Raw genomic sequence first — 24,892 nt, 5'->3', positions numbered from 1 at the left:
CCTGCTGTATTTGTTGCACCTGTTGAACCTAGTAAAGCTCATCACTACATGGTCTGGCCCGTTTTGGATGTAACTTGCCAATAAAAGTTATGCTTTTTAACAAAAGGCTCAGTCAAGGCAGAGGTAATTTTGCCTCTAGCACAAAACTTGAAGATAGTGACAAAAGACAGAATAGCTGTACTTTATCTCTCTTAGCTCCTGTCGGGAGCAGCTTATAAACGTTATAAATTATGATTACTTTGGAATGAAATAAAGTGAGCCCATATTACATCATGGTTGCACCTGTCCTTATTTCATGATGTCACAATGTGGGTGAGCCCTTAATTTTAAAATGAGCTAAGCAAGTGTGTGGTATTTTTGGTGTGCTTTCACCGTCTTTCAGCAAGCAGTTTAAATTGATCCTGCTAAAGTTGGGTGTTTCTGCCTGGTTGTTCATTCCTGCCTTGGTTTTCCCTGCACGAGCTTGAGGCTTCATGGTGAACCAGATAGGGAACTGAAAGGAACTAAAGCTGAACAAGGAGGGAAAAAATAAAAGCTTTACCCTGCGTCGTTTCCTCAGTCTTGTAAGCCCAATGTGACAATGGGGTTGGGGCATCTATGGGTGGATGTGAATGAAGAGAAATTATGGGACTGCGTCTTTCAGTGGCTGGTTTAGAACAAGGTTTCACTGTCGGAATATGACAGCGTGTCTGGGCTGTGCATGCCTGTGCTCTCTTTTGAACGTATGCTAACGCCCTGACCATGCAGATAGCTCAGTCAGGGAGATCTTTTGTAAAGAATGTGCTGTGACTTCACATGACAGCTGGGTGAAGGTGGCAGTCCTCTGCTATTCAAATGCTGAGCTCTTGCTTTTCTCTGGTCTCCTCCTCTCTACCTGCCAGCCATGTGGTTGATTATTCCTCTCATACCAAACTGACAGTTCTATAATCACCAAGTAAGCCAATGTAGCTCACTTACCCAGCACAAAATACTCTTTGTTTTCTGAATTAGTCTTGTGCCACTTAATAAATTGATGAGACCTGGTTTTAAATCAATATGCATCAGAACCAGTGCAAGAGAGGGCTTGTAAGTAGAACAGGGAGCAGGCAGGAGAGAAAAGAGAGGAATATCCTATTTTTAGCAGTGTTAAAGTGCTAATTTTGCTCAGACCACCTTGTGGAACTGCAGCCTTGATCTTCAGCTGGTTCAGCAGCACTGATGCTTGTGCAGCTCTGCAGTGGAAAGAAGGCATCATCAGGACAATAAAGGTCTAAACTTTACTGTCCTGATTTTTATCTGTATTTCTATATTTTGTCAGATTTTTATTTGTAGTGGAGCCATATTCTTAGAGCTGATCCTAAAGAAGAATTTTCAGAGATGCTTTGCTTCAGTTTTCTTCATGCTGTACCATTCTCAGACAAACGAATGGTAAATACAGCCCCAAACATTATTTCTGGGTAGGGTGTACTTAGTGTTTTCATGGTGTTTTCTCCATCACCATCCCAACAGCAGTGTTTGAGAGCCTCTAATAAATCATGGGTCTATGTGCATCTATTGGTCAGTGTCTCAATGTTTTCCTTACTTCCAGAAACTAATTGTCTCTGTCCAGTTTGAGCATAGGCTGGGTTCAGATCTCCTTGAATCAATAACATAATGTAAAATCTGATAGCCCAACTGACAGCATAGTTGATACAGAACAAACAACTGCTATCCATAATCCTCTGTTGCATTTGCCAACTTATGCTAATTTAAATTGTGCTAAATTGAAAAGTTGTTGCTGAGTGTTTTTAAAAAGTTAAAAAAATAATCACGCCCCCAATTAAATATTTATAGTACTCCACAAAAGATGAGATATATTTAGTCTTTGTAGTTTAGTTTCTGCATAGCAGCTGCTTCACTTCCTGATCTTATCTTGAAACTACACATCATCATTTTTATAACATTATTCGCCACCATAATACCTACATGATACATACTTATTTCTAACCATGATAGCTCTGTGGGAATGCCAGTTTTGATGAGAGACGCTGGTAGTCATGCTGTCTGACTGACCTCTCCCACTCCCGATGTAGCTAGTTAAAGTATAAGGTTACTGTATTTGCAAATGATCAGAAGTTAATTATTTAAATACTACAATGCCTGATCTTAGTTGTTAGATGAACATGTATGATGTAACTGGCTGAGTTGTAGTAATGGCACATTAAAAGCAAGGGTAATGATATCTTTAAACACACTGAGAAACTGACAGCCTTTTCTACTAGTAAAAGCTTATGATATATGAAAAGCATAAACCAGTAAGTTAGGAATAGAAAATACAATTTACTTTGCATGTGTGCAACACTTTCGAGTTTTGCTTCTTTCTTCCTTTGTAATGCATATTGTACAAATAATAAATTGTATATGTTATATGCTCATGTACAAGTAGAGCGTGTATTTATGTACTGTGTTCTATAAATAGACTAAATATTTAACTATTTGTAAATAGACTGCTTGCCAGTCTGTATTGTCAGATTGCAGCTGCCCTCTCCTCTATGGTACAGAACTACATTGTTGTGAGCAACCGATGTATCACATACTATTTTTGTGTGCAAAATGGTAATGATAAGTTGAATGTTGAAGACAAGCACTTGATCTGTAGGAGGACTGAAAAAGAGACACTGTGTGTTGACATTGCAGGTTAGCACCTGCAAGGAAGTAAACAGAATTATTTGCACAGTGAAGCATAAAAAGGAAGCTTAGCAAAAACATTACAAAATTTGAAAACCTGTTTTAAAGTGAAGTAGTAGCCTTCTGCTGCAGGTGAAGCAGTAGTCGTCTGCTTTTAGACTATGGACCTGCAGTTAAATCCATACTTGCATTCTGTGCAAAGAGGCTTTAATTTGCTTTTACAAAAATCTTAGTTGATGTATTGTTAAGTCTTAGTTGTTTTGTTTAACTACAGGTATTGATAGATCACTACCCTTGTACCCCGTAAGTTTTCTGAGTGATGATTTGCTATACTTTTATTTATTTCTTACCTCTTTAATGCTTTCCTTGACTACATCTTTCTATATCCCATGGCAGCTGAAAAGAATTTGAAACTGATTTTAATTAGTTGATAGACTAATAGGAATTGATGGGCTTCCATCAGACATGTAGCACTAATCTCTGTCAAACTTAAACCAGATTTAGTCAGTACATTGGAAGTGATTGCAGACTACCCCACTTTGAACCCAAGATGTGAGATAAAACCAGCAATCAGTATAACTTAAGGTAGATCTGTGCTTTATTCAAGTGGCTTATGGCTAGCTGGGCTCAGTACTGAGAGGAGGGAGGCCAGCTCAGGCTTGCCGCCTGAAGCACTGATTTATTGAACAGGTCGTCTACCTGAAACTTGTACTGTTGCTTGTATTTAGGATCCAACCAAACTAACCTAGGCTTGGCTCAGGTATACCTGTACAAACCACAGTTAGACTTTCTGATTATATGTTCCTGATTTTTAAAAAGCCAGTTCATGTTCTAAAAAAACCCAAACCACTTTTATTGCAATATTGTGCTGAACCTGAATGTTTCCTGTGTGTAGGTTTTATTTTAAAAAAAAATCCAACCTTTTTTGTCAAATTCAGGCATACGTAATGAAGCTGCAGTTGATTTAATTCCTGGGAAAATGGGCTGGGTGCAATAGGAGCTATGGAGAAGTGCTTTTTGTTGGAGAGGAAGGATTAACAATGAGAGAGGAGAATGGATTTTGTGTGGAGTGAAAAAAGAAATGAGTGGAGGTTAGGGTGGAGGCTCAGAGTACCTAAAGTACTGTTGGGGGAGAAGGAGGGTTTAGCAGGGATGTGCCACTGATGTGGAGGGAAGGAAAGATGTGTGAAGAAGGCATGGAGCCTAACTAGCCAACTTATTATACTCTGGTATTTGAAAGGCTTGCCTGAGTGCCTAATGATGTGCTGAGAGAGGTTGGCAGGGCTTTTCTGCTTTGTGGAGTCATGCAATTCCTGTAGCTGGTCATGTACTTTGCTTCTCTGACCTTCCTCTGCCCTCTGAAGGATATAAATATACACCCAGCTGGTCCATACTAAATGCCTATGGGCAGTGAAGTAAGTTCCTTGTTTTCATCCTGACATGTGAGGTGTGTGTATGTGAGGGGCACTAATATGAAAGAACCTGTATCCACAAAAAGCCAAGCCATGTATTTTATTAAGGTAGCATCTCTCAGATCTTATGTTAAATGATACAAGAATTTATGCATAATATGTTGTAAATGGCATGATTTCTTTGTCCCCTTTGCTTGCTGCAATGTAGAATTGCATTCAGATTATGTGCACTGTGGCATGAAAGCTTCAGCAATGTTAAGTTAATCAAGACATACAGATACAAACATACTGTGTTTAATCTGTAAGCTTGGGTTATTTAGGATGAAAGTGGAAATATGTGGGTCGGTAGTGCAAATGTGAAGCTTACCTGAACTGTAGCCCTTCTGGGATTTAAATAATATTTATCATGCTGATTTGTTCACTATGATGGGCTTTGTCAATTTGGTGCATCAGAATAATAAAAGGTCCAATTTGGTAAAATATGTTATTCAATAGAAATTACTTCACATTGCTTATTATCACATTTTGTTTCTAATAAATAATGGTAATGTACAGACGTGTGCTAAATATGGCTTGTACTGGCACAACTGAGAAAATACAATTGTATCCAAGCACATCTCTTATGTTTGCTTAAGTATGTGATTCTTAGTATTAAAATGTTTATAAGTGTGGGTTGCTTGTTACACTGAAGTGAAAATGTAGTTTGAAATTAGACAGAACTGTGTAAGATAGAAACTTTACAAATCTTACGAGGAGCAGCTGAGGGAGCTGGAGTGGTTTAGGCTAGAGAGGAGGAAGCTCTGGGGGATATTATCGCTCTCTACAACTACCTGAATGGAGGTTGTAGGCAGGTGGGGTCAGTCTCTTCTTTCAGATAACAAGGGACAGGACAAGAGAAAATGGCCTCAAGCTGCACCAGGGGAGGTTTAGATTGGATATTAGGAAAAATTTCTTCATGGAAAGGGTGGTGAAGCATTGGAACAGGCTGCCCAGGGTGGTGGTGGAATCACCATCCCTGGAGGCATTTAAAAAACTTGTAGATGTGGTGCTTGGGGACATGGGTTAGTGGTGGGCCTGGCAGTGCTGGGCTTAACGGTTGGACCTGATTGTAAAGGTCTTTTCCAACCTGAATGATTCGGCAATTCTGTTCTCTGAAATGAGTATGCTGTTTTAAATGCTTGTTCTCCTACTCTGATTTTTCTGCTGTGCTATGTTGGAATACAGAGGGATACAAATTTTATTTTCATCAATTGAGCTGCCTAAGTGGATGTGAATGTACAAAAATCTTAGGTTTGAATGGAACCATACTATGATTGTCAGAGCAGAAAAGGAAGCATTTTTACTCTTGGAAACTGCTTTATATATTGCTTTGTATATTTTGTCATGAGAGACAGGCCTAAGGTAGGATGAGGATACTGCTGTATTTCAGACTATAGCATTTAGCCTGGGCTAACATTCAGGCCATTTTCACAGAAAATTTCAAGGCTTGAAATATCAAGTCTTAAGTGAAAAGCCATGGGGGGTGGTGGGGGTGGGATTCAGATCCTCAATCTTTCATACAGTGAGTAAGATTTTCAGTAGTAACCAGGTTAATTGTACAGTCTGCAATGCACACATATAAATGTGTGTATATAAATTTTTGTTATAAGTTAGTCAACTCTTGCAGAAGAAAAATAATTTTTAGTCTTTAGGATTTTCAATACTATTTATTTTTAAATATTGTTCCTGTTGGAGTATACTTCAAGAGTATTCTCTGAATTGCTGATAAAAATTTAAGTCCAGACTTTCCTCCATACACTTCCGTGTTCATTGTAGTGTTCTTTTATTTGTTAGTCTTAAGATTTGTGCTGGTTGATCCATGCTACTAATGTGGGTTTTTTCGTGAGCAATATAGGAAGAATTTGCACTACCTGGAATGTCAACAGAACTGATGAAGGTTAATTGTCAGCTTTAATAGTTGTGGGTTGTGTGACTGAAAGCTTTGGTCGTAGATGCGGTAAAGCTGCTGTAGCCAAGTGTTTTAAATGAAGCATGCTCTGCATAGTAGGATTTCATTCTTGCAGAAAGGATTCTGTCCGTCCCCTCCTCATGCATAGTAAATTTAACTTGTTTTTTAAAAGGTGAAAACAAAATACAGTTTTCCTTCTGTTTTCTTGTGGATTATTTTCTGGGTAATATGAACAGCATAGCTGCCATTTGTTTATTTCTAGTTTTGAGCAGCATCATCTTTATTTTTATCAATAAAATCTTCTGTGTAACAGCTATCACAGTGCACTGTAATAAGCTCCTGTGTTTTACTTATCAGGGCTTAAGCTGGGTAATTTTTAAGTTCTCACCAGGAAACTTGCAGTAAGGAGCAACTTAAATATGTCTCAAAGGCAGGAATATCTTAAGTCATCTGTTAGGATTCCAGTGTTTCTGTTTCCTACTGTTGTTAAGTTTCTTCTTTGTCTCTGGTTCTTTGGTGAATTCTTAGCATAGTTGCACTTTGGGATACAGCAAATTCCTTTGGGGAGGAGGGGATAATTCTTGTGTGTTGCTATTTATTAGTAGTTCAGCAAATCAGTTGCATCTACTGCTTTAGTGATAGTTCTGTTTTGCTGTATTCCTACTTTGCAATTAAAACAAACAACCTTTTTCAGGTTTTTCTGCCTAACTTCTGATAATTGCATCTACTTCTAGTGGTATGTTTTTCTTCTGGTACAGTTGATGTCCACCTTTTTCCTTTTCCTTACTTCATCTCTCCCTCCATCCCACTTGAGAGCAGTTTAGTTAGTCAAAAGAATCCATGTTATTTACTTCCACTGAAGGCCTACCCTTTTAAAAATGGTGAAGACATTCAGAATACACGGTTTGGGAATGCATTGCTTGCTTCTGCAACTTGCTGATGAATTTACTTGCTCTAAAATACTGATTTAATTTCAAATCCCAGTTTCTAAAACTAGTGGGATAAAATCTCTTGTGTGAGTAGTAATGTCCTTTTGAAATACTTGTTGATTTGAAATACATGAGGAGAAAACTACTCCTTTTGGAGGGATTCATTTTTGTGGGTTTTAGTGCTGTTTACCGTCTAAACCATTGTAGCATACTAGGCTAAACAGAATTGCCTTGAGCCAGTAGGGTCTGCATTCATAAGATGGAAAGACACCCTCCTCTGGGCCCGAGGTGCACGTAGGAAACATTGCTGCCTTATCTCGGTAGATGGAATCATGGCACCTTAGAACCATGGGGGTTTTCCTTGCTTGCCAGGTTTTCTGCATTTCTGCTTAGTATGGGTGTAAGCCTGTGAAAATGATGTAGATTTGGGATGTTTGGTTTAGCGTTCAGTTTCTTCTTTTAATATCTTTGAATAGCTAGCAGACTTTCAGCTTTTTTTTTTTTTGTTACAAATGACCTGTGATGGGCTTTTGAATGCTTTCTGCTCTGGTTGCTGTTACTCAGCTCAGGACAACGCATTCTCTTCCACATTTGTTGGTGTTTTTTGGGGTTTTTTTTCTTCTTTCTTTGAAACAATTTAGTTTCATGTTCCAGTTGGCATCTGAAGAATTTGTAAGCCACCAAAATCATTTTTCTCAATGAAGGATATTCTTAAACACTTGGTTTCATCATAAACTGTAGAAACAAACAAAGAAAAAAAGGGGTTAGTTAGGTATTACAGCCCACTTTAATTGAAAGGAGAAGGAAGCTGAAAGCTGTGAGGAAGTTCTCAGAATCTGGGGTGAGGATACTGTGTTTTATAAATGAGTCTTGAGAGTGAGCAACAAAGCAAGAGGAAAAGTAGATAGTGTAACCTGCTAACAACGTATTTTGTTACATTTTCAATGGCAACTTTTTAATTTCCATGGTGTTCCAAAGTAAACTGGATTTCCACTAGTAAGGATCAGTTGGGTAGGGGATGCAGAAAGAAGGTTGCTTCCTAATGGCAATGAATAGCAATTAAAACCTTTTTACACTTTCAATTTAGCATCTAATATTTTATGTAGTAATTGCAGCTGCACCTATTGGAGAAATTTTGGTGAGAAGATGGTGGTTTATATGGTGAGGATATGAAATGCAGGTAGTAATCAAATATAAACTATTTTAAAACTTCAACCTCCTCCCAGTAAAAAAAAAAAAAAATCCAACAGTTTAAGCTGTGTAATTTTTATTTTGTCACTTCATGTTTTAGCTATTGTCACATTTTCATTATTTCATTAGCAAATCTGTATTGTTTGTTACTTCTTGGTCTTTGTTTTACAGTCTTAAAAATATCAGATTTAAATGGAGAGAATGGGGCTGGCATGGAAGAGTCAGTCCTGTTCTGTGGTGGGGCTTAGGGTATAACTGATGAGCCCTTGTATTTGCTCAGTTTGGTGTAACAAGCTTCTTTTACATCCTACAGCTTTTTTTTGCATTTGCAAATGAAGAAAAGTTTTCTGAAAATGGATGGATGGTGTACAATCCAATGTCTGAATACAGGAGACAAGTGAGTTATTAAAGTTGCAGTTGCCTGGTGCTTTCATATCTGACAATTTACGTAGAGGAATTATTACTTGTATGTGTCTCTTACCAGCTGTTTTGTGGGGGGAGCTCAGAAAAGATGATGATGGAAATACAACTTGGAAAAAAAAGTAAAGAAAAGAAATAAACCACTGGAACCTTTAAAAAATTGGAGTGTCACAGGAAGGTAGTCTTTGCTCTTTGAAGGAAGTTATTGATACTTCTTAGAATGTGCCACTGTTAAGTGAGCAAGGGGTGGGGAGAATGTGCCGAATATGTAACTACAGTGTCCTAAATATAAATTTGATTTGGTCTTTGATTTGGTCTAGTGCTTCCTGAGGTGAAGGGAGGAAAAAAAAAAGTTTTTTAGAAGCAGTGTTGCTTTATAGAAGTTAATTATATGTCTATTGGTATTCTACCTTGCTCTTTAGGTGATTTTGGAAAAATGTCAATGAAAGAGGATGATATATTCAATTTTAAAACACCTTTTAGAAAATTTAATGTTGCTTTAAATAGGACTTTTTTTTAATTATATAGCAAACAGTAAGGCCTTCCTTAGATTTATTTTCTTTTTCCCTCCATAGTTTTTTGGTTCAAGGTTTAGTGGCTGTTATGGTTTAACCTGAGCCAGCAATGAAGTACCACGCAGCTGCTTGATCACTACCCCCCTTCCCTTCCCACCCTGCCCCTGGTGGGATGGGGAGGAGAATTGGAAAAAGGTAAAACCCATAGGCTGAGACAAGAACAGCTTAATAATTGAAATAAAGTAAAAATAATAATAACAACAACAATAATAATTGTAATGAGGAGGAGAGGGAGAAAGAGGAATAAAATCCAAGGGGAAAAAAACAAACAAAAAAGTTATGCAGAATACAGTTGCTCACCACTTGCTGACCCATGCCCAGCCAGTCCCTGAGCAGCAAACAGTGGCTCCTGGCCAGCTCCCCCCAGTTTATATACCGAACATGATATTTTATGGTATGGAATATCCCTTTGGCTAGTTGGGGTCAGCTGTCCTGGCTCTGCTCCCTCCCGGCTTCTTGTGCACCTCCTACCTGGCAGAGCCCAAGAGACTGAAGAGCCCTTGACTCAGGGCAAGCACTGCTTAGCATCAACTCAAACATCAGCGTGTTATCGGCATTGTTCTCATACTAAATCCAAAACATGGCACTGCACCAGCTACTAGGAAGAAAATGAACTCTATCCCAGCTGAAACCAGGACAGAGGCCTAAGACCCAAAAAATTAAACTGCAGCCCCCCACACAAACCCACTCTGTGTGTATGTGTGAAGGGCTTATCAGTCTTTCTCAGTTTCCTGGCTGCTGTTTGTGAAATGTCTTACTGAGCAGACTGCAACTAAAACTTCTTGTTTCTCAGTAAGAAAGCTACCGTAATCTTACTTTTAACCTGAAGGTAGTACAAAGTCACAGCGAAGAAAGGTTGAGGTGAGCCTTCCTCCCCCTGTCTTCTCAGGACCATAGTCTCTTCAGCAGGCAAAATGGAAAGGCAGAGCTTTGACGGATGAGAAAAGGCAGTTTTCTTCCCTCGATCCCATCATTAAAGAAATGCACCTACTAGTTTTAATCATTGTTTTGAAACTTGTTGTAAGAATAGAATTTTGTATGTAAGAGAACATGAGATAGCTCTGCAGTAGTCTAAGGCTGTGAATTCATCATCAATGAGCTATTTTGTGTGGTCTTGTAATCTTTTTTTCTTCTATTGTTTTGAAACAGTACTGTAGTTAGATTAAATTGGTAGGTTGTTGCCACCATGTGGCCATAACTTCTTGTAAAATTCAAGAGCAGAATTATTATTTGTATAGCCAAAAATATGTTGAAAAACTTTGTGTTACATTTTTAGGGACTGCCTAACGAACGATGGCGAGTAACTTTTATTAATGAACATTATGGCCTGTGTGACACATATCCATCACTCTTAGTAGTGCCATATAATGCAACTGATGATGATCTCAAGAAAGTTGCTGCCTTTAGGTCCCGAAATAGAATCCCGGTGAGTATGATGTGATGAAAGTTACCTTATAATGTAGCTAGTTTTAAGTATGCATCCAAACAACTTTTTGCTGATTGTGACACAGAGCATGGTTTTTTTGGAACTGGTTACAGCGGAATAGTTTTGATTGGCTGGTGGTTTTACTGCTTGAAACTAGTATCTTGGCCAAGCCAGATTTCCGTTTTCCCCCCACAACAATCACCCATTCCAACTTGGTTGGTTTTAACTTGACTTTTCTAGTAACAACTGCCAGCATTGCAGATTCCCTTTTCTTAATGAAGTATGAGCCTTAGACTACCATCTGTACTACTTTGACTATCATTGGATGCACATAAAAAGTGATAGCAAATGTTACTCTCCTGTAAGCAAACCGCATGGCATTTAAACATAGTTTCAATGGTCAGTCCTAAAATAAGACCTCATGCATAGTCTCTGTAGCGAATTCCTGGGCTTTTTAGCCCTTTAAATTGGGCTGTTTAAGATAAACCCATTTGACCTTTTGGGTATATTTCTGTAACTAAAATTCCTTGAAGTAAAAGAATTTTTATGTATCAGCTTTTTGCAGCACTATAGAAAATTTTAATTTCTACCACAATACAATCTGGTTTAACTAATATTTCCATTCGGCAGACTCGGAAGAGGTACTAGATTCTTAGCCAGTATCAGAAAGCTGCCTTGAATCTCAGTTAATTTCAAGCAGAAGCAAAACTCAGTATGATAAATATTTATTAGATATGGTGTTTACTGACAGGCTAGGCCTATAATTATAAATTTACTATATATTACACACACATGTAATATATAATGTGTATAAAATATATATGTTAAATATATAGTGTGTGAATATAGTTCTTATAGCCTAGCTGTATCTTCTCTGTCATCTCAGAATTCATGATGGGGCTTTTGTGTGCCTGTGCAGTGAGAGTCATTTCCTTGGTAATAGTAATCTTATTCTTGTCAGGAAATAACCGATCATACTCACCCACACACACTCTGACAGGTCTCATTCCTAGATATACAACTAAGGGTTGTATTACAGGAGTGAATACTTCCTGAGGAATTTTTTTTTTTTTTTAATATCTGATGTTCTTTCACTCTGTAACCCACAACTTTCAGACTGGATGAGAGTGCTGTTTCTTAATATTCTTCATTCATTGCTACAAAGTTAGAGATTTTGCCGGCTGCTTATCTTTAATCTCTTGCACTGTAGTATGTTCCCTGGGCTGCACGCTCTCTCTTGTTTGTGTTAAGTCCCCTCTGACTGAGAAGAACAACAAAGGCAGTGTGCACTTTGTTCCAGTGCCCCCTCTTTGTGAAGAGGGCTGAGGAACAAAATGTTCTTTAAGGAGAAGTGGAAAACATTCAAGATACTCTAGAAAGGTTCAACTTTCCTTCCTACTCCAAAAAAAAAGGAAAAGTTGTTCTTGTAGAATTGGAGCATTTTAGTCACTTTCTACAATGACTTCATTCGTCTGAATTGCTTCTTAGTATCAGCAGGCATTGCTATGTTTGTTTCCAGTTTGCTTTTCAGAATTATTTGTGCAACTTGTAGGAAAATATTAGAATGCATTGGACTGTATAAGTAAGTATAATTTCAATAAAAGTTAAGTATTTAAAAGAACGAACTCTTCTAAAGATTATTACTATTAATACTAAATTTTATGAGACTACAGTGGAAGCAGTTAAATGTCTGGGGATTATCTTTTGAAGAAAAAAAAGAAGTGTTAACCTTCATATTAGCTCTTTTAAAGAATGTAACTTTGACATTTCAAGTTACAATTTGTTAATAAAATATATTTCTTCTGATGTGTTTTTGACACGTGACTAGGTTCTGTCATGGATTCATCCAGAGACTCAAGCTGTTATTATGCGCTGCAGTCAGCCTCTTGTTGGAATGAGTGGCAAGCGGAATAAAGATGATGAAAGATACCTTGATATCATCAGGGAGGCTAATGGGCAAATCTCAAAACTTACCATCTATGATGCTAGGCCCAATGTCAATGCAGTCGCGAACAAGGTAAACAGATGCTTAATAGTCATATTTGTGAAGGGGGGTGGGAAGGAGACTTAGTGTCAAGTTTTCTGTGAGGAGGTTTGTGGGAGCAGTACTAATCTTAATGTACATAAACTTACGTAAATAAATATATATTTACATAACCAAATATCGGGGCTCAAGGCCATGAATGCCTTAAGCAGGTCATAAGCAGGATTTCAGGACCCTGTGTGGATTTCCAGACACGCTTTACCCTGTCTGTTAGTAGTCAAGCACAGATCTTAGCACGGGACTGAAATCTAATAGGACTACACCTGCACTGTGAGGTAAATGTAAGGCTGTGCTGTAGAGCGTGCCCTTTGTTGAGTGACATGCCACCTCTGTGCAAGCCACAGCTCTGCTTCATATCCTCTGGAAAAGTTCTGTCCTGGGAAGGCTGTGTGCATAAAGCCTAGCCCACTGTTAGGCATCCTTTGTTTGGCTCTGGGAGTTTAGACAACAATTCTCCCCCTTTGGACTTATTTCAGTCCAGGACTAGTCCATTTCCATCACATTTAGGTGGAGCTTGAGTGACTATATACATATTGTTGTTACTAACTGGTATTGTGTGCCCAGTGAGATGTAGTAGTACCTTGGAAGCAGGTAACTTTGGGAGGGAGGTATGCATTAGTATTACAATGAGATTTTCATCTGAGGAAAGTAATTTCACCACAATGGTTAGCTCAGCCACAGGCATCTCATGGATTCTTCATACAGCAACTGGTATGCAGCTGATCAGCTGTGTGGTGCCATCGAGTTCCCATTCCTGCAGGGAGCATGGCAGAGCCTGGCTGTGGTGTCTGCACTCTGCTCCATCCTCCATTACTCCTATCAGCATGTGCTGAGCTGGCAGGATGTGTTGCTTAGGGAACTGTGGTCATGTAGATGCATTGGTGATACATGCCAACCATCCTGAAGGTGGTAGCTGTACTTTACCCTAAAAAAAAAAACCACCTACGCTTCTGTTAGGACCCAATTTTCTCTAATTCCCTGCCTCAAGGTGATTTTCCCACACATAGAGCACATCAGACTTTGTTGTGCTCCATGTTCATATGAAAAAACCTAATTAGGGAGAGGCGGTGAAGGACACAAGTTTAATGCTTTCTTCGTATGAGAATGTACAAACTTCACTCCCATGTCTAGGATAGTCCCTTACACACTGAACTTCAAGCACAAATGAAGTGGGTGTGCTCTTCAGTACTTATTAGTGAAGGTGTGTGTCTGCACAGCAAAGAGCATGAGAGAAATGAGCTTGAGAGGGTTTGACATCTTAGGGGAAATAATGAGTGTGCTTATCTGGGAGAGAAGGAATTACAGCTCCTGAGTAGTTTTTTGGCACAAAATGAACACTAATTTAGTGGAATGAGTCCTCTTCAATGTTTGTGCTGAAAGGAGCATGAAATGGTAAAGCTTCTTGGCCTCTGTGAGGTTTCTGTGTTACAAACATTAAGTTGCTTCAGAATTCAAGAGGGACAATAATGTTAGTGTTTTGCTCTGCGCAGCTTAAAAGCACATACATGTACCTTTATGGCCCTTTTTCTCTTTGATAGGGAATATAATTTATTAAGGAAGAAATGAGGTGCTTTTTTTGTATAGCACACACACTTTCAGAAACTGTATCCTAGGGTCTGTTTGGCTAGGTTTTCATCTGATGGTTTGTATTTTGAGGGTCTGTGTCAGTTGCTTGCAAGTTGCATTATCCTCTGCAGACTGAATTTTTGTGGGTGAACAAAACATGTAATCCTTCTGTTTGCCTTGTGGAAGGAATGTCAATTCTTATATTACCTTAAATTTTTCCTCAGTTCTTGGACAAACTCAAACTTTTACCCCATTTGTTTCAAAGATGTATTGTGGCTGAACTTTATATACACATACTCACTGAAGTATGAAACACAGTTTTCAGCTTTTTAAATTGGTATATTTCACCTATGTGTTGAAATTAACTCCTGATATGCCTAAATATGAAACAATCATAGCGGTAAAAGCAGTAGGGTGCATTGCTAGGTCTGAGGGACAGTGTCATAGAGTGCAAGCCGATGTTGATCAGCACTGAGAAAAGTTTTCTTGAACAGCTGTGAAGATTAGTGTAAGCAAAATCTTGGGCTATGCTACTCATGCATTCCTGTGTTCTTTGTACATAGGTCAAGACCACACAGTCAGTAGGAGTTGCAGCAGCCCTGATGCTAAAATTACAGTTATTCCTCACCAGGACTTCATGATACTCAAAGGAAAGAGAAAAATAGTGTCATCGCTTCTTTTAGCACAAACCCTGGCACAGAGAATACCCCCACATCTGAGGAAGGAGATAGCAAGCATAGAATAGAGAATACTGTGCTAGTATACAGAAATGTAGGTGGTATTAACGGGCAAAGGCTATACTGTACCCTAGGTGGTTGCTTGATGTGTCTTGATGTGTAGTTGGTGGCTGTAATGGCTTACAAAGGCAAAATTTAGTTACCACAATTCATGGAATGGCATGGGTTTGTTGTCTGCAGGAAATGCAATTTTACAGCTAAATTCAGAAAAATCTCATCAGTGGCACTGCATTCTGAAGTATGTGTGGGTTTTCCACTTCCTTTTGTGACCAGGCACATCCTCTGTAGTGGTGGTGATTCAGTGTTTTGGGAGAGCAGCAGTAGAATGGACTTTCTACTTATGTGGCTCTTTAACTTCTTAATGATCCAAATACACATTTAGTCTTCAGCCATAAAAGTTAACGTTAGAAAAGTTGCTTTTAAGTAAACTTAAATGTTACTACTAATTTACTACTTAGAGGCAGAATCTAAGATTCTTGAACTTAATTCTTAAATGAAACATAGCTTATTCTTAACTGAACTCTTTAATTTTAGTTGGATTTGTGGGTTAACCCCAGCTGGCAACCAAGCACCACACAGCTGCTTGCTCACTCCCCCACCCAGACGGGTGGGGAGGAGAATTGGAAAGGAATGTAAAACTTGAGGGTTGAGATAAGAACAATTTATTAATTGAAACAGAATAAAAATGAAAGAATAATAATAATTACTATAACAACAATAACAGTTATAATGAAAAGGTGGGGGAAAGAATAAAATCCACAGGGAACAGGATAAAGGAAAACAAGTGATGCAGAGTAGAACTGTTCACCACCCACTGACCGATACCCAGCCAGTCCCCAAGCAATGATCCTCGGCTACCCCCCTTAATTTTATATACCAACATGACGTCCCATGGTATGGAATACCTCTTTGGCTAGTTCAGGTCAGCTGTCCTGGCTGTGTCCCCTCCCAATTTCTTGTGCCCCTCCAGCCCTCTTGCTGGCAGGGCCTGAGAAACCGGAAAGTCCTTGATTTAGTATAAACATTACCCAGCAACAACTAAATCATCAGTGTGCCACACTGTTCTCGCATCGGAGCCAAAACACAGCACTGTAGTGGTTACTAAGAGGAAAATTAACTCCATCCCAGCTGAAACCGTGACACTTGGCCAAACATTTTATCATTTTTATCTATTTCAGTGTCATTTCAATTTTAGTAAACTAGGCAGTTCAAACACAGGAAAGCATTTTTGGTTTTGTTCTTTTTATTAGCAAGTTTGCACTGGTATACCTGAGATTTGTTCTCCTTTGAATTAGTGGTGTAAAGAAACAGACAAATCCTTTTGACTGAATTTCTAATTCATACAGAAACAAATGAGCAGTTGTATTCCCTGGTAGTGATGATCTCATATGTTATGAGTAATTGCTGTTTTGTGTGGTGTACTTTAATTTTAATTTAACCTTAATGATTTGTCTGGGAAGTAAGTTGATCTCTTTTTGTATTCAGAAACATGAGTTTGTTTATGCCTGGGTGGGAAAAGTGAACATCAACGAAGAAAAAAAATACTGATATTGTAATGTCAGTTGGGCAAGGAAAAGCCATTTCCACTGTGAATCTCAAAAGTAATGGGGAAGGTACCAGTGGCTTTTTATTCTCAAAGCAGTCTGAGTCCTGACTGATGCGATGCCGGCCCACTGTCCATAACCTGGCTGGTTCAGTCCGACTGGAAGGTCTCCAGGCCCCATAGTTCAAACAACCTTGTAGTGTTAATCTACTACTTTTAGGGTTACTCCCTTGAGATTTTGAAATGAACTAGGCTACCTGGAGCAACTTGAATGCCATTCTGGCCATGGGCTATATGTAATACACTTTGTCCTTTTGGACAAAGGAAGGCCCCCAAGTATCCTTCTCCAGCATTTGCTCCTCCAAAGTTTGTATCAGAGACTGATGTTTTAAACAAGCAACTGAAATTACATATTGCTCAACTACAAAACAAAGTATAAACAAAATTCAGTCCCTTCTTGTTCTGTTGAAGAGCTGCTACAACAGTCTATATGTGACTAAAGTTAATTTTAGATCTCTTGTTTGTAGGCAACTGGGGGTGGATATGAAGGTGAAGATGCATATCCCAACGCAGAACTTTTCTTCTTGGACATTCATAATATTCATGTCATGCGGGAATCTTTGAAGAAGTTGAAGGACATTGTTTACCCTAATGTGGAAGAATCACACTGGTTGTCGAGTCTGGAATCAACCCATTGGTTAGAACATATAAAGGTAACTTTTTGCTGTTTGAAATAACGCTTGACCAAGCCTGTCATGTCAGACTTGCTTTCTTTGCTGGACTTTGAGATAGTCCTGATACAGAACACACTGAACTACTTGGACTACAAAGCCAGCAGAGTATATTATGATTTAACATTATTAAGCAACAGTAGGTGAAATGCAACATTTATTGTCTACCTCAAGTCAAATACCAGTCTTTAACAGAGGAATACATTGTTAGTCTGATTGCCTTCACATGTAAGAGAAGAGATTTCTTTTTGTTTCTAGCAGTGCCGGACTATAGATAGCTGTCATTGTGAAGGATTAGTAATTACTTCAGTTGTCAGTATGTATGTAACTTTATTTTGTGGATTATAGTTTTGTAAATAAATCTTGTAAATGTGTTTGTAAATTTTGTAATTTTCACCTTGTAGCACAAATAAAATACTTAAACTGGTAATTCACCAGTGTTCTTACTGGTTGACCTTTGGACCTTTTGCCTCAAGTATAGCTATGCAAAAGTATTGAGAGATTATGTAATGAATTCTACTTAATAAATTTTCATTTTAAGTTAATATTTGGAAAATAAGCATATTAGAAGGGTACAAGTTCCTTTGTCCAACAACTGAAATATTTCAGTGATTTAGCTGAAAGAAAGGAGCCAAATGAAATACAGATTTTTTTTTTTTAGAGAGTATATCCTATGGTAAATCCTCTCTTTCTTTAAAAAAGAAGCTTATGTTCTTTGATTTATCAAGGTTACTGCTTTCTGCCCCATTTTTTAAGAATTTGCTGTGAGATGAATTAGACCTTACTAAGGGATTAGGGAACCAATCTGTTTCTCTATTTTTATACCAGAAATTTACTTGATCTCCTAGAAAATTCTTTTCCAATTGACTACACCATGTTCCTCAGGTCTTTTAATGGAAATAGTATCAATTAAGATATTGTGTAGATACAAATAAATCAATTTATTTTTGTTAGAATGATAACACTAATTAGTGGTCTTTGGTGTCTGTTCCTCTTTGCTAGCTTGTCTTGACGGGAGCTATTCAAGTGGCAGACAGGGTGTCCTCAGGAAGGAGCTCTGTGTTGGTTCACTGCAGTGATGGCTGGGACCGGACAGCACAGCTAACGTCGCTGGCCATGTTGATGCTAGACAGCTACTACAGAACAATTGAAGGCTTTGAAGTTCTGGTGCAAAAAGAGTGGATAAGCTTTGGACACAAATTTGCATCGGTAAGAATTAGAAGATAATTGCAAGAACCATGCAACATTAATGTTCTAAAAAGCTTTTAATATTAAACTAGTCATTGTGTCAGGGTTTGATAATTCTTTATTTTGGAATTCTGATTTAAAACATTTCCAGGTAAATCTGAGAAGAGCTTTTGGTTTTGGACCTGTTCAGTTAATTTTTTTTTGCTGTTCTTTCTATGAGAACTTATATTTAGTTCTTTACACGCTTTTGAAAACACAGAATTGCTAGGGTTACTGGGGTCGTGGTTATTAAGCAAAGGAAATGAGAAGGCAGAAAAATTGTCTTCTCAAACTTTTCAAAAGATGATGAAATAAGGCTGGAACATGGGGCTTTTCCTTCACCCTCCCTTTGGACTATTTTGGATGTTATCGGAAGCATATGAATGAATCTGGCCAATGTCTTTTAAGTGATGTTTTGAATGCTGCTTCCCAGTATTCTACCCTTGTCATAATAGCTCTCAAGAGGCTGTCACTGATGATGCTGGCTCTAGTTCTGTTCTGTCTTCTGGGTGCTTAGAAGGTTAAGTAGAAATTGTCTGTAGCAAGTCCTTAATATCCATGCATAATGCGAAGTGCAAAGTCAAGGGTGCTCATGTTAGGAAACATTTCAGAGTCTCAGTGGAACTTGTTTTAAATTTGGTAGCTTACCATTTAATCAGGAAATCTATATGAGGAACCTGGAGGAGCAGAATAGATTGCCAGGGTGAGTGTGCTTTGATATGTAAACTTAAAACATAAGTTGGGAGCTTTACAACAGTGCTGCTTGTTGATGCTGAACATTGTAATTCACAGCAAGAAGTTTCCACACCTTCAGGAGAAGTCATTTGCACAGACAACTTGTCCCTAGTGGAATATTCTAAAGATACTACTTAATATTGCTAAAATTTGGAAAATGGGCAATCTGGAAAAAATCAAGAAATGGAAGAATATACCTATGTGTGTATTTCATGCCCATTTTACGTTTGCAAGACTGTCTCAGCCACTTGGAAATTCATGTATAGCTACTGAGCGTGAACCACTTCACCATTTATTGTATGGTGTGTGTACAGTGTACAAAGTGTGCTTGTATGCTGCAGCAGTCTTTGATCTGACATTCTAAGCTTCAGAGCACCTTTAGGAGATTTGCATTTTGATCATTGGGAGTGGTATCTGTCATAGTCCATTTTTTTTGTATACTTACCTGTAGTCTTCTAGTAGTGGTGTGTTACATAAAACTTTGAAGTATTCTGTCTATGGTACAGCCACAGGAAAAACACTGGCTTGCCTTTGTATTCTTGTATTTTATTTCGTATTTTTTAAAAACATTATAGTCATGGTGCAGATAAAATGAGATTGTATAACTAGGAGACCTGTAGCCTAGCACACATGTTATGCTTTAACAGACAGCTTGAAAAAGAGATCCGTGTGTCCTTCACCATTCTGAAAAAACTAAGTAATCTATCATTCTTTTTATTAAGCCATTAATTTTATTTTGAATAATCAAAAGAGTTTGTTCTCTCTCAACAGATAATGTTTTTCTCCTATTAGTGAGGTAGGACTTTTGCACCCCTTCCAGATGACTAGCTCAGACCACCTGTTCATCTCTGACAATGTAGCAGCAATAAGGATGATTTAAATAGCCTGCTTTTGCTTAAACTACTGTTTTATTTTCCCCAACTTTCTCACTCAAGTAGTAATCTTTGGAAATGGTTGAAGCCACTCTCCTGTAGCCATCCGCAGTTGAGAGTACCGTATATTTGGATTGGATGGGCTGTTCAGCTTATAGTGAAGTATTTTCTGGAGTATTCTGTAGAAATGGTTGAGTCGCTGTCTCTGGAGGTATTTAAAAGATGTGTAGATGTTGCACGTAGGGAAATGGTTTAGTGGTGGACTTGACAGTCCTGGGTTAATGGCTGGACTCAATGATCTTAAAGGTCTTTTCTAGCCAACATAATTCTATGATAAAAAATGATAATGCAAACAGAAAATATTTTGATCATACATGCTCTGTTTTAGTTTGGTTATTACCTGATAGATCTGTGAGTTTTAATAGTGAGGACCAGGCACTTCGGTGCAGGTAGCGTTTCCTGAAACTCATCTCTGAAACTATTGTTGTTATGCCCTCCTTCAAGTGGGGAGTTGGAGAAGAGTAGGGAGTTTCTTGTATTGTCTGGATTAGTGCAAGTGTCATGTTTTCATGTTACTAGGGCTGCAATTTGGATGTTTTAATAACAAATAACTAAATAGTAGACTACTTTGTAGTTCCTCCCAGTATTTTCTGTCTAATGAAGCACGCAATAAGTCCCCTTGTTGAAAAGGGGTTCCCTGCCCCTGCTTTTCTATGTATAGTGAACTTGGTGCACTCTGCAGGTGTTAAAAATGCTTTCTATCTAGAATGTCATTCTAATAATGCAGTCTAATGTAAGAAATAGGAGACATAGACATAATTATAGATGGAAAATACTCAGACATCCTAAAACTTCTAGCCGTAGTGAAAGTGGAAGGACATTCACTCATTACTGAACACATATATGACTCTGTTAACAGATACAATGTATTTTAAACCATAAAAACTGGAGAGCAAGGAGGCCAATTTGTTTGTCTTCCCTACAGTGTTTTCCTAGTCATTTGCTACTGTTCACTGAGTTCGGCTACAATCCCTCATCTCACTCTATTTCCTGCCATTCAATTCTATTATTTCAAACTATCTTGCAAATCATTGTAGTGTACTGGTTTTATAACTCTTAACATCCTTAAGACATTAAGCGTGCTGTCTTACGGGCAGAGAGACAGCATCTTAGTTCAACATACATGCTCTTCTTTTGTCTCCTCCAGGCCAGTATATTTGAGCAGAATTATGGAGTTAATAGAATCTCTTTTCCCTGCATTTCTTACCTGTTCTCAGCTATCAAATGTGAAAAGGAAGGAAACGGCTTTTACCAAACCTGCTTTTTGTCTGTGGGGAGAATGCCTTTAACTGTTACTTTGGACTCCTCAGAATAAGTGACTCACCGAAACTTTAGAAATGTGTGTTAATTTTCTGTCAGGAGCATGAACATTTCTTTGAGCTCACTCATGTTCACTGTCTACCTCAGGATGAATCTTTAGGTTCAAGTATGGAGGGGGAAGAGGAGAATCTGTGTGGAGAGTTTGATGATCGAGTTTCTCCAGTGGCTTAAGTTACAAAAAGAAGACAAAGTATATAACTTGGCTTTTGACAAAATTATTACGTAAATGTGTCTTGATTATTTGCAAAATAATGGATACTTTAATGGTTCTGCTTGTCCAATAACTAGCAGGTTTTTATAACAGGACCAATTATCACTTTGGAATTTGATGTCTTTGGAACAGCTTTGCAGTGCTTCTGTATATCTGAATCTCTCCTCCTTGGTGCAATAACTAATTCTGAAGTTATAAAAACAGGTTGTTATATTACTGAAGCACTAATATGCTAGTGCAAAATAAGAAACAATGTCTATTGGGCATAAAATAAACTGTTTCGATTAACAGGAGGCTGTATTGCTTCATTTCAGAGAATAGGCCACGGTGATAAAAATCACGCTGATGCAGACAGATCGCCAATCTTTCTCCAGTTTATTGATTGTGTGTGGCAGATGTCTAAACAGGTATGTTATATCATTCTTCAGAAGGCAGCATTGTTAAGAGATTACTGAATTAAAAACCTAGGTCTTTATTTAAAACCAAAGTATTTGAAGAGGACAGCATACCTCTGTGCTCTGATGCTGTAGTCCAAAAGAGTGGATTTGCTTTTAAACGATACCATGTCTCTACCATATTTCTAAAAGGCGTATATAAGCTGTGGTTATGTTGCTTAACATGGCATTGGCTATGCATGCAAAGCTGGCCTGTCTTGGATACAGGCTTCTGTCGTGGTTTAACCCCAGCTGACAGCTAAGCCCCATGCAGGTGCTCGCTCACTCCCCCCACATTGGGACGGGAGAGAGAATCGGAAGAGTAGAAGTGAGAAAACTCATGGGTTGAGATAAAGACAGTTTAATAGGTAAAGCAAAAGCCAGGCACATAAGCAAAGCCAAGCCAGGCGTTCATTCAGCACTTCCCATGGGCAGGCGGTGCTCAGCCATGCCCAGGAAGGCAGGGCTCCAGCACCCATAATGGTTACTTGGGAAGACAAATGCCATTGCTTTGAACATCCCCCCCTTCCTTGTTCTTCCCAGCTTATATACTGAGCATGCTGTAATATGGTATGGAATATCCCTTTGGCTAGTTCAGGTCAGCTGTCCTGGCTGCGTCCCCTCCCATTTTCTTGTGCCTCTCCAGCCTTCTCACTTGACAGGGCCTGAGAAGCTGAAAAGTCCTTGACACAATATAAAGATTACTTAGCAACAACTAAAAACATAATTGTGTTATCAGCATTATTATATGAAATCCAAAACACAGCACTGTACCAGCTAGTGGGAAGAAAATTAACTATCCAGCTAAAACCAGGACAGCTTCTCGGAAACATATCGAGAGATGTGACCCAGCAGAATGCTTTTACAGGAATTGTATCACACTATCTTAATAGCATCTGTTGTTTCATTTCAGTTTTTGTGGAACTGTCCTTTGAACCACAGGGACAAACATTCTTTTGTCAAAGCTTGAAAAGGAAGCTTGGGAGCTGTTGAGTGCTGTAAACATATTTTCAATAACTAATGAAACAAAGCAGCAAACTCAGTCCGTTTAGGGACAAAGATTAGGAGCTAAACCAGGGGTCCTCAAACAACGGCCTGCGGGCTGAATACAGCCCCCCAGGGTCCTCAATCCGACCCCTAGTATTTACAGAACCCCCCCCCCTGCTCCTGCCCCCCGCCCCCCCCGCCAGGGGTTGGGGGGGGGGAAACCAAGCAGCCGCAGATGACTGCCTGCCACTTCATCCGTGCGCTGGCCCCCTGGTTAAAAAGTTTGAGGACCCCTGACCCTTGTTTTCCTGTATGGTGCTGCACTATAAAGAGTGCACTATGGATATCTTACTGTTTTGCTGGTAAAAATGTAACTGTAACCGTTCTGTATTTGATTCTTGTTTTTAGAAATTCAAGGCAGTTAGAACATTTTGAGAAGAGTTTTTTTCAGGGAATAGTTTGACGTTGAACATCTCATGCCATCTGAACACTTACTTTGCTATATAAAGTATATGAAAGCATTATCCTAAAAATTATTTGTAGATGTATTCAGGCTTCTACATGCTGCCTTTAGCCTCTTAAACCAGGGCATGTGCATCTCTCCCTGCTTTTATGATGTAAGGAACAAATGTGTCTTTTCTGCTTTTAGTTTCCTACAGCCTTTGAATTCAATGAGCAGTTCTTAATTACAATCCTGGATCACTTGTACAGCTGCCGGTTTGGTACTTTCTTGTATAACAGTGAGTCTCTTCGAGAAAAAGAGGTTAGTCATATTTAATTGTATCGCTGTCTTGACTCTAGATAATTACAGGAAGTTTGGGTTGTATTGCTTGGTTATATTCCTTGTATTACAGTGGTTTTGAACTGGTTTTATTCTTTTTACAGGATAAGTTGCATGGTAAATTCCTTGGGTTTGGTAGCTTAAAGACTATGCAGTCACTAAAATATTTGTCAAGCACTGGTTGTTTTGAAATATTTCTAATAACAGTAACTTACTATGCTTCTAAGTAAATCAGAAGTATATTAACTTTAGAATGTAACCATGGCTTCTGTGATGGATTTCCTGCTTTTGTGCAAATATTTACTGTTCTTATTTCAATTTCATTTTAGAAAGTGACTGAGAAAACGTTGTCATTATGGTCTTTGATAAACAGTGAAAAAACTAAATATACCAATCCTTTTTATACTAAAGAGCTAAATCGAGCACTCTATCCAGTAGCCAGTATGCGTCATTTAGAGCTCTGGGTCAATTACTACATCAGGTGGAACCCAAGAATTCGGCAACAAGTAAGTAAATTTGCTATAACATACAAAATGCTTTTTGACTTTGGAAATAGGATTTTGTGTCATAACTGACTTGTAGAATAGTACCTGTAATCTGTTCAGGTTTTTAATCCTATATTGGTAAAGATAGAGAAAAAAGGTCAAAATTATTGTTCAGCTTTTGGGTTTTGGTTTTTTTTTTCCACTGAGCTCTTCTCAGAACACTGAATTTATTTCAGTGCTTAGTATCAAGTCGTCCTCAAGCTCTTTCTATCCTCTTTCCTTGGGGACAGGGCTCGGGGAGCATTTTTTAAGGGCATTTGATGCTACTACAGGGCAAATGACAATGCTTAGAGATAGGCTTACCTATCTCTGAAGAGTTTAGGGCATTAGCATCACAAACTCAGTTGGCTGCATTTGCTTAGCCTTTCTCCTTTTTCTGAGAAAGTGTATGAAATCTAGAAATTACGATGACCTGTTCAGTCCTTTCTCTTTCAAAACAGCTGTCTGTATTGATGGCTTATGGTAAGATTATTTTTTTAATGTAACTTTGATGACAATTTGTTACTGAAAATTATACAAGTGGGTCAGGTTGGAAGCCCAGAAAAGCTTTTA

The 24,892-nt window shown here is 38.5% G+C and overlaps 1 protein-coding gene across 3 annotated transcripts in view; it reads left to right on the top strand.

Annotated features, from left to right (window-relative positions):
- Positions 1–24,892, top strand: part of MTM1 (myotubularin 1) — a 48,724-nt gene that overhangs the window by 19,825 nt on the left and 4,007 nt on the right. For all 3 annotated transcript variants that reach the window (XM_037408219.1, XM_037408218.1, XM_037408220.1), the window contains 8 exons: positions 8,440–8,523; positions 10,398–10,547; positions 12,376–12,564; positions 16,965–17,150; positions 18,171–18,377; positions 21,908–22,000; positions 23,664–23,777; positions 24,125–24,301. In XM_037408219.1, the coding sequence (XP_037264116.1) occupies positions 8,440–8,523; positions 10,398–10,547; positions 12,376–12,564; positions 16,965–17,150; positions 18,171–18,377; positions 21,908–22,000; positions 23,664–23,777; positions 24,125–24,301 (1,200 nt within the window). The remainder of the gene's footprint in view (positions 1–8,439; positions 8,524–10,397; positions 10,548–12,375; positions 12,565–16,964; positions 17,151–18,170; positions 18,378–21,907; positions 22,001–23,663; positions 23,778–24,124; positions 24,302–24,892) is intronic.

Source organism: Falco rusticolus, chromosome 14, assembly GCF_015220075.1.
Source record: "Falco rusticolus isolate bFalRus1 chromosome 14, bFalRus1.pri, whole genome shotgun sequence".
Lineage (NCBI taxonomy): Eukaryota > Metazoa > Chordata > Aves > Falconiformes > Falconidae > Falco > Falco rusticolus.
Note: the sequence above shows the minus strand (reverse complement) of the source record. Positions and strands in the feature narration are given on the sequence as shown.